Raw genomic sequence first — 13759 nt, 5'->3', positions numbered from 1 at the left:
AAAGATCCGCTTCGCAAACCGAAGAACAGTTAGCGAAGGCGTAGAAAGAGAACTTGTGCTTCGAGTGCAACCAGCCCGGTCATCACTATCGGGATTGTCTGAAGAGGCAGTCATCCAGGGGTAAGGCCTCGGTACATATTACGGAACTACAAGGTAACTCTTTGATGTCTTCTGTTGAAACTCATCATTTGGCCTCGAGTAGTTGCCGTGGATGTCAGATAAGTGAATCTGCTTTCGGTCCGCATGATCTCCTCCGAGTTGAGGAATCTATAGGCGGCCAAAGGGTGCGGATTCTATTTGACAACGGTTCTACTAACAATTTTATTTCTTCACGTTTGGTACAGACACTCCGGCAACCCACGGAGGCAAGTGATCATCGGTATGTGGTCAACCTTGCTCGGGGTGCAGACGTGGAAGTTTGGGATCGAACGGTGCCTAGACTGGAGATCCAGATTTAGGACTACCGGGAAGCTTTGGACTTCCATATCATAAACCTTGACAGGGTGGATATGATTTTGGGAATGTCTCGGTTCTTTGACAAGAGTGAGACGATAATGTTAGATTATCAGACTCATAACCTCTCGTTTGTTCCTGATGGTGAACTCTATGTAATCCGGGGTGATGTCCCCCGTGGATTTTTTTTATGTAAACTCGACTCGGGCTTTGGCCGAGGATATATATGAATCACTTTTTGATCATCATCAGATAAGGATTAAACCTGAGGACATGCCTAAGACTACGTTTCGGACGCGCTATGGCCACTATGAGTTTTTAGTCTTACCTTTCGGGTTGACTAATGCTCCTGCTACTTTCCAACAAATGATGAACAATTTATTTCGTCCATATCTAGGAAAGTGTATTGTTGTCTTCCTCAATGACAAATTGATTTATAGTAGGTCATTGGAAGAACACATACATCTCAAAGTCATCTTAGAGATTCTCAGACGAGAGAAGCTATATGCAAAGGAGTCAAAATGTGATTTCTTTAGGCAAGAGCTCTTGTATCTCAGCCATGTCATTATCGTTGATGGTGTGAAGATTAATCCGGACAAGGTTCATAAGGTCCTTGAATGGTCTATTTCAAGGACAATTACGCAAGTGAAATCTTTTTTGGGATTCACTGGCTTTTTCAGGAAGTTCATCGAGGCTTATGCCAAGATTACTGCCCCTTTGACTGAACTCTTAAAGGGGATGAGAAGCAAGAAATGCAAGTTAAGTCCTCTGGTGGTTTGGAGTGACAAGTTGAACAAGTGTTTTAGAGCACTGAAGAAGCTTGTTACCTCGGCGCCTATGTTGCTGATTGTGGATCCCAGTAAACCTTTTGTGGTTGTAACGGATGCCAGTGATTATGCAATAGGTGCTGCCCTATTCTAGGATGGGAGACCCATAGCATTTGAAAGTAAAAATCTTTCAGATGCACAGATGAGGTACCCTACCCAGGAAAAGGAGCTTCTGGTAATTGTCCATGCGTTGAAGATCTGGAGACACTATTTGTATGGATCTCAATTTGTAGTCTGGACAGATCACCATTCGTTGAAGTATATTTGTGATCAACCTGACCTGAGGGGTCGGAAGCATAGTAGCAACGGAACGGGAACGGGAATGGAACGAAAGCACTACCAGGGGAACGGGAACGAAAAAAAGGGGAACGATCTAGATAATTCCTAGAAATGACAATAAATCTTAACATACAATGCTCATTTATATAACCAAATTAGTGCACCACACAATTTGCATGGCTAGATACTAACACTGAACAGATCTCACAAGTCAAAATAAATTAGCCCACATGTGACATCATACATGACATAAGTGACAAAAAGCACAAAATGTGGCCCACGGCCTAGATAAAAGAAACAAACCACGTCCAGAGTCCAAGCCTCAAGGTGACATGCAAATAGTAAGGAGATATCATGCATGGATACTGCCAGTGATGCCATCAAGGAGACTATCATCTATGTCATCCAAGAAAGCCATATCATCAAGACCAACATCTGCAACATCCAAATCTTCAACCCCATCTTGACCAAGATCTGCAATTTGTCTCCTCATCATCCGAGGACTCCTCATCAAGCAATATAAACTTCTCTGGTTTGGAAGAAGCCATATCCCCAAGCAAGAGCAAATTAGTACTTACAAAAATCAAGTCATTGACTTGTTTTGTCCCAAATTTGTTCCTCTTCTTGGATGCAACATGGTTGAACACACTCCATAGTTGCTCAATCAGAGACGAGCTTGCACCTTGAGACAAGATCCTTACTACCAATGATTGAAGCTGTGGTGTACGAGCCCCATAATCCTCCCACCATAAAGCAACCCCTATCTTAAACCTATCTCTCTGTGCATCAGCCGATCCAAACCTTCCTAACTTGCTGCGATAAAATCCAAGTTGGTCTTTCACCAACCTTCGTTTATCTGCATCACTAACCTGCCTAGAAAGCAGTGTCTCCCAACCATCCATCACCTCATCATCGGCCTCTTGTCCACATCCTTGGAACTCGGGATCCAAGACATACGCAACAGCATGCATAGGAGTGATAACCATTCCATCGTGCTTCACATAATTCTCGAACCTCAACATATTTCTCATCAAACAAGCCCATTTCCCCTATTTTCTCAATCATTCGATCAACCCCCTCATAAACCTTGCCAATGCATGGCTCCCGCCTATCTGCAATCCGCATCAAGCACATGATTGGCTTCATCATAGCATTGATAGTGTTGACTTCATCCCAAAATGTGAAGTCTTGTATGGTTCTTGCAACCTCTATGCCGGCTCTTGTCCGAGAAAGAGCCCATCCGATCTACTCATTGCATACAACCAACTGTTTCAAAGGCAAGTGCACTTTGGCTAACCTCTTCATCATGAGAAAGTTATAACCAAAGCGTGTCTCTGAGTACTTCAAGAGATCCTTTTTGGGCGATCTCTTGTGAAATTCATTCAAAATAAACTGATGGTTTTGAATGAAGCTTATTATCTCATTGCCTTTTTGAATGTGTGGATCAACCCATGGCAAGCTGCCAACATCCTTCAATAAGTTGCTCAAACAATGAGCAAAGCATGGACTAAATGTGATATGCGGATACCTATCTTCAAGCTTAAGACCAGCTGCTCTATTTGTTGCCTCACCATCAGCTAAGAACTGAATAACATTCTCTCGTCCAACCTTCTCAATACCTTCGACCCACTCTTCCACAAGCTGATCTGCAGTTTTTCCAATCCCAGAAGCATCATGTGAGGAAATGAATTGCATTCTTCCTCAAGAATAAGCAACCATGCCATGAATGGATCTTTTTCAAGTGTGTCTCCAACCATCTGCAATAAGTGACACACCATTCTTTGCCAAACTTTCATGCACAGACTCTAAAGCACATTCAATTACAGCTTTCTCCTTTTGCAACAAGGTGGTGCGTAGTGTCTCAATCGAAGGAGGCTTGTATGTTGAGCCATCCCGTGCAATCTCCTGGACCATTTCGATGAAATACGGAGACCTGGCAACATTGAATGCCTCATGATCATGATAAAAGAACCTTGCACCAGCTCCATCTACCCTCTCTTTCTTGCGAGGATTCCAAGCTGCTCCCAAGGTTTGCTGCTTGCCGGAGCTTGCACCCATAGGCTGCGAATCTTGGGAAAATGCAAAGCTCCCAAGTCCTCCATACTGCTGTCCATCTCCCAAGTGTACATCTTCCCCATGTCTACTGAAGTAAGATGCATCAATTGCCGGTTTCTTTCGTGCACATGCTTTCTCCTCTTCACTTGGGTACTTTGCCAAAAGCTCTCTACGCATTTCATCGGTTGTCCCTAGGCATTTGTTCACTTGTGCTTTTTCATTGTTTACATGGCATAGATGTGCTCTCACACGGTTTGCTCCTCCTGACTTCTCTTTGTTACATTGCTTGCATTTCTATCGTGTTGCACCTCCCTTTGATGAATACCTTTCTAGCCTTTCAACTTCGTCCCACCAAGTAGCATTCAAAGCTGATCGCTTTGAACTCGAGTAAGCCATGATTTCTGCAAATTCAAGCACAAAGTTGAATAGACTTTCAAAGTCCTTTTTCTATCTATTGTTTAATGGGGAGAGACTGTGCTGTCCAGACTGAAGTTTGAACAGTGACATAGGTAATTTTTAAAAGACCAAAAGTTCAAACTTCAAACAGAGAAAGAGGGAGAGAAGAAAGAGAAAAGCTTGCTGCCTTGCCTTGTAAAGATGTAAACTTGAGTCTTGATCACTCTGTTGCACAGGGCCCAGGCAGGTTGCAGTGTGCACTATTGCTGCTTGCACTGTGCAGGCTGGTACTAGGCACAGTGCTTCTTAAGCCTGAGTGTCGTATGTTTGTAGATTGTAGTGTCCAGTCACCACACAACAACTTGCAAGGGTTGAGGACCTAGAGGCTAGGGCAACTCAAAGTCACGACTGGCTACAGTTGCACTATAGATGTATTGCTTGGAGGCTAGTACACAGCAGTACATAGTACGGGCACTGGGCGGCGACAGTACCTAGTACGAGCACAGGCAGTCGACAACAGTACGCAGGTCACGGGCGGCAAAACTTGAAAGTACTACGAGCGGCCTGCAAGTACGGGCGAAGCAGTACGGGCAGTTCTTTTTTTTTTTTAAAGCCATGTCATCGTTCTCACGTGGGGGAACGGCAACCTAACGTTTCGCCCGACATTCCACAATCGTTCCCTAGCGTTCCAGGGCCGTTCCATTACCTGCACGTTCTTGAGTGTCGTTTCCACCGTTCCCTTCTTGTTGGCCAAGGGGAAACACGTTCCACCATTCCCCAAGGGGGGAAACAAGGTTCCCCTACTACTATGGTCGAAAGGCCAGATGGATTTACCTCATGCAAGAGTTTGACTTTGAGATCCGTTACCCGTAGGGGAACAACCAATCAAGTTGCTAATGCCCTTAGTAGGATCCCCGAGGTTAATGCTCTCTCTTTTGCTGAGATAACGACTGACTTCTATCTATCTCTCAAAGGGCGTTGCCGACAAGATTCCCATTTTGGTCGAATCTGGCAATTGGTCGAGGTGCGAGACCCGAGTTTTCTAGACACTCCGGTGAGTGCTGCTGAGAGAAAGATATTGGAAAAGTATTCCATTAGAGGTGGATTACTGTTTAAGGATGGCAAGGTTTGTGTGTCCAGTGATCTGGACGTCCAAACTTTGATATTGCATGAGTGCCATGATGCACCTAGTGCAGGGCACCCGGGCATACATAGAACCTTAGCCTTGGTTGGCCGGCATTGTATTGGCCACGCATGAAGTCCTTTGTCGAGGATTATGTGCGGAAGTGTTCCAAGTGGCAACTTAACAAAGCTGAAAGGCTTAGAGCTGGTGGATTGTTACATCTTTTGCAAATTCCTGAGAACAAATGGTAAAGTATCTCGATGGATTTTGTAGTTGGATTACCTCAGACTAATAGGGGCCATGACTCAATCTAGGTTGTTGTAGACCGATTGACGAAGATGGCAAGATTTGTCCCTACTAAGTCGACGGTGAAGAGTCACCAGTTGGCTCAGCTCTTTGTGGAGCAGTTGTACAAGCTTTATGGACTACCTGAGGAGATTGTGAGTGACAGGGATCCCAAATTCACTGCCAAATTCACTGCACAGTTTTAGCAATCCGTATTTTCCCAATTGGAAACACGCTTGACTTTGTCATCCTCGGATCATCCTGAGTCGGATGGTCAGACAGAGAGGACTAACCAAACCATGGAGGATATGTTGAGGGCGTATGTCTCCAAGAGACAGTCTAAGTGGAAAAGGTACCTCCCACAAATTGAGTTTGCTATAATAGCAATAAGCATGCGGCTACTGGTTATAGCCCATTCATGCTTATGAATGGTTATCAACCAAAGTCACCTATAGTCGTTGGGTTAAGGGGAGTCAACTTGGAATCCGCAGTGGACTTCTTGCAAGATATGCAAGACATGCTGAAAATTGCAAGGGAAAGCATAAAGAGTGCTCAAGATCACGCTCAATTTTACGCCAACCGACGACGAACTCCTAGAGCCTTACCAGAGGGGATGTGGGTGTATCTTAAGAGTCCCAAAGGACCCTAAAACAATGATAATTGGTAAGGTTTACAAGCTATCTTCTCGATGTTGTGGTCCTTATCACATCACAAAGAAGATTACTGAGGTAGCTTATCGGTTAGCACTTCCGTCTGGAATCAAGATTCACCCTGTTTTTCACATCAGTCGTTTAAAGGAACATCTGGGTGAAGGTGATGAGATTGTCCCAGTGGAGGAGATCCCTAACCTCGAAGATATGACTAGGTAATGCTGAATATAGTTCTAAGGCTTCTGCAATGGTTTACATGCACATGGGATTAATGCTATGCAATGCAGAATGCTTTCTAATGCAAATCCTAAAGCTTCTATTGACTTCTACATGCATGAATGGTTCTCTTCAAGTGCGTTAAGGGACTTGACTGGCTATCTGACACTCTTACGGCTGAGGAATGGCATACGTAGCTCGTGACTGACATATCTTGGACTGAGGATTATAATGGGGCCACGGCATACGACATTTTCATATCCTAAAGGCTCCTACTGCTAAACAATGATGCCCTGATAGCCATCTCATCACCATGCACTACACTGCAGAGTGCATGTGATAGAAGGATAGACTAGAGGAAGCCTCAACATGGAACCAACTAAGAACGTTTACCAAATCTTTTCCCCGATCTGTTTTTGCGGACAAAAACTATTCTTAAGGGAGGGGTAATGTCATGAAGCCTGTAACAGTCACCAGTGCGTGGGGAGCTTGACTAGATGCGGAACCCGAACACTAGAATGCGAACGCCAAGGTACATCCAGGGTCTAGGGCCCAAGTCGGAGTACTTGGGCAACCGGGCAGGCTTATAGGCGGGCAAGCCCCTATAAGTGCCCGAGAGTGTGGAGTTATACACACTCCCCTCTATGGTGACTAAAGCTCCATGCTCTTCTCAGCTGCGGCAGAGGCTATGGCAACATAACAAGGTCTTGAAACTACATGTATGCATATCACGCCAACGACAGATGCATCTCGTTGAAGTAAAGATTCAGTGACATTGTCACCTTATATGATGAGCTTTCTGCACTGTTTTAGAGAACTAATCTGATAATAAAAGGTGACCATTCGAGAAAAGCATGTAAGTGGGGGACAGGGGACACACAAACAAACAAAGACTGATCAGAAATAATTTGCAAAAACTAGTGCTTGAACGCCTTGGATACTGTAACCATGCAGGCTCCAGCTGCCACATGCTCTTTGAATTCTTTATAGCAAAAATTTGCAAAGCCAAACAAATACTGAAAGTACAAACTAGCCATTTTCTCATCCTTCATCACCATTATTTAACCTCTTTTTATACTTACCTTCATCACAGAAGGATTCAGCGAAAAAAAAGCATCTAAGCTTTTTTGGTAAGAAAATACTAGAGCATCTTTCTAACCTTCAAGATCAGCACACTAGATAAAAAGAGAATGAATCAATAACCGTCTTTGGGACCTTAAGAACATTGTAGTAGTCAAGAAAAGAGAGGTGAAGGGAGGGAGGGAGGGAAGAAGGATATTAGCAGCAAGAACAATCCCATTAATCTATACATATGTACTGCTATATCAAAACCCTAAACATCCGATTCTCTTCACCTTTCAGATAACTTTTGACACACAAAGTTTAAAGCATTGACTCAAAAACCCATGAAACACCATTGATCCATACCTCATGAGACCTATAGAGATACTTATTTGCACAGTTTTCAAAGATGACCCGGGACACTCTGAGGATCTGTAAAAGAGCCCCTACAGGAAGTTCCTCATGATATTCAAGAAAATCTCCATCCAGCTGCAAATCTTTCCTCAGCTTCACAAACTTATCAAAGAAGGAATCGAAATGGTGGAAGAGATCTGACCAGTGGTGGAAGTCTCCCTGCAGGAAAAGTTGAAGTCACCTTCAGACACCTACTATTGACGCCATGCCATGGCTAAACAAAAAAGCATACAGTACCTTTTCATAATCCCAAAAGAAGCGGGAGAGAGGAGTTTGTATGTTCTCCAAAGGGACGCTTGTAACACTAATAATAAAGCTCTTAATCTTGGGAGGCTGCAAAAAAGAAGTTAACACACTGATAAGAATTGAAACAAGATGCCTATCAAGGTCAGCATTAATACATGCAATAAATGGACTGATGAGCTTGAAAGTGAGTCAAGATTATTTCACAAGCGCAATTGAAGTTACCTGTTGGATTTATCACCCAACTCAGAACCCCATCACCCCTATTCCCTCCCCGCCTAAAACCTGGAGCAGTCATCCCTGTCCAATCGCCCCCCCGCCCCCCCAAAAAAAACAGAGCCGACCCCATAGGCCCCGGATGTTGGAAACCATACACAGTAGTAAAAGTAGAACACTAATGGTTTCTTTTCAGGGGCCAGCTTGTGGAGGATACACGAGGTTTCGGGAGGGGACTCAACATCAACGCTCTAAGGCATTGGCTAGGAGGCGAGCCAGTGGTTTTCCAATTAGCCCTAACTACCTGGAGGGCCCGGTGTTTCAGGGCCTTTGAGGGGAGACTAGGGTTTTCGAGTAGCTGGGGAGAGTTTTCCAGTTCACTAAAGTTCCTGACTAGAGTTTTCAAGTAGCTAGGCTTAGTTTTCTCGTTAACTAGGGTTTTCCTACAATCATCATTTCCGATACTAACAAATAGTATTCAAGCAGAAAGCCAACCATAGGGTTTCCCCGAATTCTCTCTCGTTAGCAAATGCTCGAAAGACTCGCACACAGCTAGGTTTAGCCTTTCGATCGGAGCTCTGCAAGTAGCAACAGTAGAGTAGAGAGAAAACTAATAACATACCACATCTGCGCCTCGTTTCTTCCGAGACTTCATCATAGAGTCGCGCTCTCTCAAGTTCCGCAGGTCACTGGCATAACGGCCGCTTACTCCACCTATTGTAGCAGATTCTCATGCGCCGGGGGCGGGGGTGTCTCTGGAAGATGGAGTCAGAAGATTCTTCTGCAAGGGTTAGCGTTAGACGCGCAGGTGAAGGTGCAGGGGGGGACGATCGGAGCTGCAGACCAACAGCTGAAGGAAGGCCTACAGAGGGGCAAGGATAACAGGGCAGAAACCCTAAACGCACGGTTTTTGCTATTAGGGAAAGGCGATGGCAGGAGAAGGGTCAAGAAAGCAGAGCTGAGGTGGAGGACGATGGACAGGAGCAGGAGCAGACGGCGAAAAACAAGATCGCGAGGGCAGGTGTGTTGAGGGGAAGATGGAAAGGGAGGAGCGGTGAGGTAGGGGTAATCAAAGCTTGCTTCTCCAGAAATCCTTTAACCCCTTGTAAATTTAGGCTTTGACAAATTAGGCATCGTGCTTTGTAAAGTGCTTTGTAAAAGAGGTGCGAGGAGGTGGGTGCTACTTTCCCACCAAGCAAGGGCTGGTTACTTACACACCAGTTTTTCCTTAGGGTCTACTCTGATGACTATGACTACTCTTTGAAAAAAATCATCTCGAAGACAAAAATACAACCATACATATTTTTAACTTTTGTTGACAAAAATAAAAGCATACATATTTTTAATTTGTGTTGACAAAAGTTTCATGGATTCAAAATTGAGAGAAACATATTAAACATGGCTCGGTGGTGTGTGAGGAATCGCATGAACTTTAAGGCGACAGAGGGCATGAAAGATGAGTCTTGCGGGGCAAGGTGGAAGACAACACTACAAGTGGGACAAGGGTCAAATAGGTCAAGTACGTGAGAGAGGAGCCTTTCACTCTATTACCAAGATTCTTACTAGGGATGGTAATGCAGGAGACGAAGAAGCTGATAGTGCCTTGGTAGCACAAGGATGAGGATGGACGTTGGACTTGAGCGACAAAGTGCTACCACGTGTCGGTGAGACAGTGAGACAGAGGGTTTGCTAGTGGATGGGTCAAGTGAGTGGGTGATTTCTTCAAATGGGAGGACAGCGAGCCCCACGATCGTATCATCAAGAAGGATGATGCTAATGGTGTAGATTCATAGGAGGATGTAGGCGGTCTTGAGATCAAAGAGGTCCAAGCCTATAGGAAGAGTTAGTGTCTCTTCCCATACAAGGTTCCAATCACCCTTTTTATGCAATGTCATCATCTCCTTCTCTACCCGTTTGTTGCCACTGTATGACATTTCCAGGTTCTATGTCCATGCCACCATACACGCATGCCTAGTGCTTATCTTCTTCGAGTCCTTCAAGTCCTCTACCGAGTGGATCTTTATCTCCAAATCCCCCATGAATGCTCACTTGCTTTTGTGTGTGTGTGTGTGTGTGTGTACATATATATATACACACACACACACAATCTCTCTCTCTCTCTCTCTCTCTCTCTCTCTCTCTCTCTCTCTCTCTCTCTCAAGAGAGATCAAAGAGGTCCGAGCCTATAGGAAGAGTTAGTGTCTCTTCCCATACAAGGTTCCAATCACCCTTTTTATGCAATGTCATCATCTCCTTCTCTACCCATTTGTTGCCACTGTATGACATTTCCAGGTTCTATGTCCATGCCACCATACACGCATGCCTAGTGCTTATCTTCTTCGAGTCCTTCAAGTCCTCTACCGAGTGGATCTTTATCTCCAAATCCCCCATGAATGCTCACTTGCCTTTGTGTGTGTGTGTGTGTGTGTGTGTGTGTGTGTGTGTGTACATATATATATATACACACACACACACAATCTCTCTCTCTCTCTCTCTCTCTCTCTCTCTCTCTTTCGAGAGATTGTGTGTGTGTGTGTGTGTGTGTGTGTGTGTGTGTGTGTGTGTGTGTGTGTGTGTGTGTGTGTGTGTATATATATATATATATATATATATATAGAGAGAGAGAGAGAGAGAGAGAGAGATTGTGTGTGTGTGTGTGTGTGTGTGTGTGTGTGTATATATATATATATATATATATAGAGAGAGAGAGAGAGAGAGAGAGAGAGAGAGATTGTGTGTGTGTGTGTGTGTGTGTGTGTGTGTGTGTGTGAGAGAGAGAGAGAGAGAAAGAGAGAGAACAAGAGAGAAGGATCACATCCTTTCCCAACTCCCTCTAACCCCTACATTAGGGCTTAACCCTTTCCCATGTCCTTTCCCGACGCTAACCTTAGTCGGACCAATTTAATAGTCTCCCTCTTCCTCTCATTAATTAATTGATTTTCTTTTTTTACTTATTGGCTCCTTTTGTTACCTTAATTTTTAGATATTCATCAAGAGAAGCTCTCATTTTGATCAAACCAGTTTGAATGGAAAGAGAAGCTCTCATTTTGATCAAACCAGTTTGAATGGAAAGAGAAAAAACAAAGAAAATTTCTTATGGTTTTGAATTAGTTATTGATGAGGAGGAGGTTGTTGTTTGAGAAGAGGAAGATAACAAGGGGAGAGAGAGAGAGAGAGAGAGAGAGAGAGAGAGAGAGAGAGAGAGAGAGAGAGAGAGAGAGAGAGAGATTGTGTGTGTGTGTGTGTGTGTGTGTGTGTGTGTGTGAGAGAGAGAGAGAGAGAGAGAGAGAGAGAGAGAGAGAGAACACGAGAGAAGGATCACATCCTTTCCCAACTCCTACATTAGGGCTTAACCCTGTCCCATGTCCTTTCCCAACGCTAACCTTAGTCGGACCAATTTAATAGTCTCCCTCTTCCTCTCATTAATTAATTGATTTTCTTTTTTTACTTATTGGCTCCTTTTGTTACCTTAATTTTTTGCTATTCAAGAGAAGCTCTCATTTTGATCAAACCAGTTTGAATGGAAAGAGGAAAAACAAAGAAAATTTCATATGGTTTTGAATTAGTTATTGATGAGGAGGAGGTTGTTGTTTGAGAAGAGGAAGATAACAAGGGGGGGGAGAGAGAGAGAGAGAGAGAGAGAGAGAGAGAGAGAGAGAGAAGGATCACATCCTTTCCCAACTCCCTCTAACCCCTACATTAGGGCTTAACCCTTTCCCATGTCCTTTCCCATGGAATGCGAGAGAGAGAGAGATGCTTCTTGTTGTGTGAGACATGGAATGCGAGAGAGGGAGGGAAAGACAAAATATGAGAGATGGGATAGATAAACATTGTGTGTGTGTGTGTGTGTGTGTGTGTGTGTGTGTGTTTTAGATTAACCATCCCATGCATGGACATTTCCTTTGGATTTGAACGACAAATTCAATTACTTGTTTTAGATCTTCTACAAAAAGATCACAAATAACTTGTTTACAAGGCCACTTGAACTTTGTGGAAATTAACTCAATGAGAATAAGTTCCAAAGTTAAACAAATATAAAGAAGCCTACATCACCAATCCAATATTATATATGGCTATATTCAGTGTGATGTACAGCTTAAGATATATTGCTTCAAACATGGCTAGCACTAGCTTAGGGGTAGCATATCTTAGAGGGGGCCTAGAATATTATGATTATCTTAATGCCCTTGAATGCATGTGTGCATAAAGCGCAATGTTGAGTTGAAATTACACCAAGTTTGGCTAGGTTGGCAAACATGAAAGGTGAGGGAGGAGAGAAGGCAATAGATTAAGCAACCCAAACACCAATTGTCCCCCATCAATGGATTAGGGGTTGAGGGAGGTTGAGCTATATTAACACATCAATGCCTATAGTAAGAAATCAAGGCAAAATTATTGAAGATCCCCAATCTAGGGGGAGATAAACAAGAAACAAGTTTGTAGTTGTGACGGTGATGAGCAAACAGTTGACCAATATGAGTAGAAGTCGTGGTGTAAAGTGTGTGTGTGTGTGTGTGTGTGTGTGTGTGTGTGTGTGTGTGTGTGAGAGAGAGAGAGAGAGAGAGAGAGAGAGAGAGAGAGAGAGTAAAAAAGATAGAAAAGGTGAAAAAAAAACAAGGGAAAAAACAAAATGCTATGATAACAATTACAAAAAAATTAAATAATATAAACTAATTGTAAGTAAAGAAACCATAGATAAATAATAAGAAAGATTGAGAAAATGAAAATATGGAGAAAAATATATATACAAGAGAGTGAAAAGAAGAAAACAACAAAGCAAAGAGGGAACAAAAAATCAAAGAAAGTAAATGTAAGGGTAAGTGTGGCATGAGCCAATAGGTTGTTTACAAGATTGGAGTTCGACCATCCCGTTTGCATAGACATTCCCTTTGGATTTGAATGGTGAATTAAATTAATTTACCTTCTACAAAAGATCTCAAAACAACCTAATTAAAAGGCCACTTATGCTTTGTGGAAATTAACTCGATGAGAAGAAACAACAAGGTAAAACAAATACAAATAAACTTTTATTGAATCTTTCACCAATCCAACATTGTAGGGTTAAAGGGTAGAAGTTATACCTCTCACCATCCACAAGAGACACAAGCTAGCACTAAAGTCAATCATGTGAGAAGGCAGGTGTTATCGCCTCATCCCCACGTGTGATTGACGTCACAACTTAACAAGCATAGATAAGGCTACTCAAACTTAAGATGATGTTAGATATCAAAAAGTATAGCCAACCATATGCATTGGTACTTAAAAAATGTGTACATTTCCCAATGTTTTCTATCCCACATATTGAAAGCATTATGAAGTACATTCTCAGTCTATAGCCATTTATATGGTAATGATGTGTGGATCTAGGCTAATAATGGGTTGAGGCACTTTTAGAAGTATTTTTCCCCCAAGTGTGTGTACACACTCTTATAAGTGATTGTATTAAGTGATCTTCTTATCACGTCGCTTCACTTGTACTCCACTCATTCTCATCAATCTACTTTGAGTGTTGTGCTTCTCTCTATCTTTGCATGTGTGTG

At 43.1% G+C, this 13759-nt stretch overlaps 1 protein-coding gene across 1 annotated transcript in view; it reads right to left on the bottom strand.

Moving 5' to 3' along the window:
• The window catches only part of LOC147609255 (E3 ubiquitin-protein ligase UPL2-like), a 61673-nt gene extending 52322 nt beyond the window's left edge, over window positions 1-9351 (bottom strand). Inside the window, exons 1-3 of the mRNA XM_086787714.1 lie at window positions 8842-9351; window positions 7998-8093; window positions 7713-7919 (exon numbers count right to left, since the gene is read on the bottom strand). Coding sequence (XP_086643840.1) covers window positions 7713-7919; window positions 7998-8093; window positions 8842-8877 — 339 coding nt within the window. The 5' untranslated portion in view covers window positions 8878-9351. The remainder of the gene's footprint in view (window positions 1-7712; window positions 7920-7997; window positions 8094-8841) is intronic.
• Between the last annotated feature and the right edge of the window lie 4408 nt (window positions 9352-13759).

This window comes from Cibotium barometz, chromosome 51 (genome assembly GCF_041138505.1).
Source record: "Cibotium barometz isolate CiBa-2024 chromosome 51, ASM4113850v1, whole genome shotgun sequence".
Classification (NCBI taxonomy): domain Eukaryota; kingdom Viridiplantae; phylum Streptophyta; class Polypodiopsida; order Cyatheales; family Cibotiaceae; genus Cibotium; species Cibotium barometz.
Note: the sequence above shows the minus strand (reverse complement) of the source record. Positions and strands in the feature narration are given on the sequence as shown.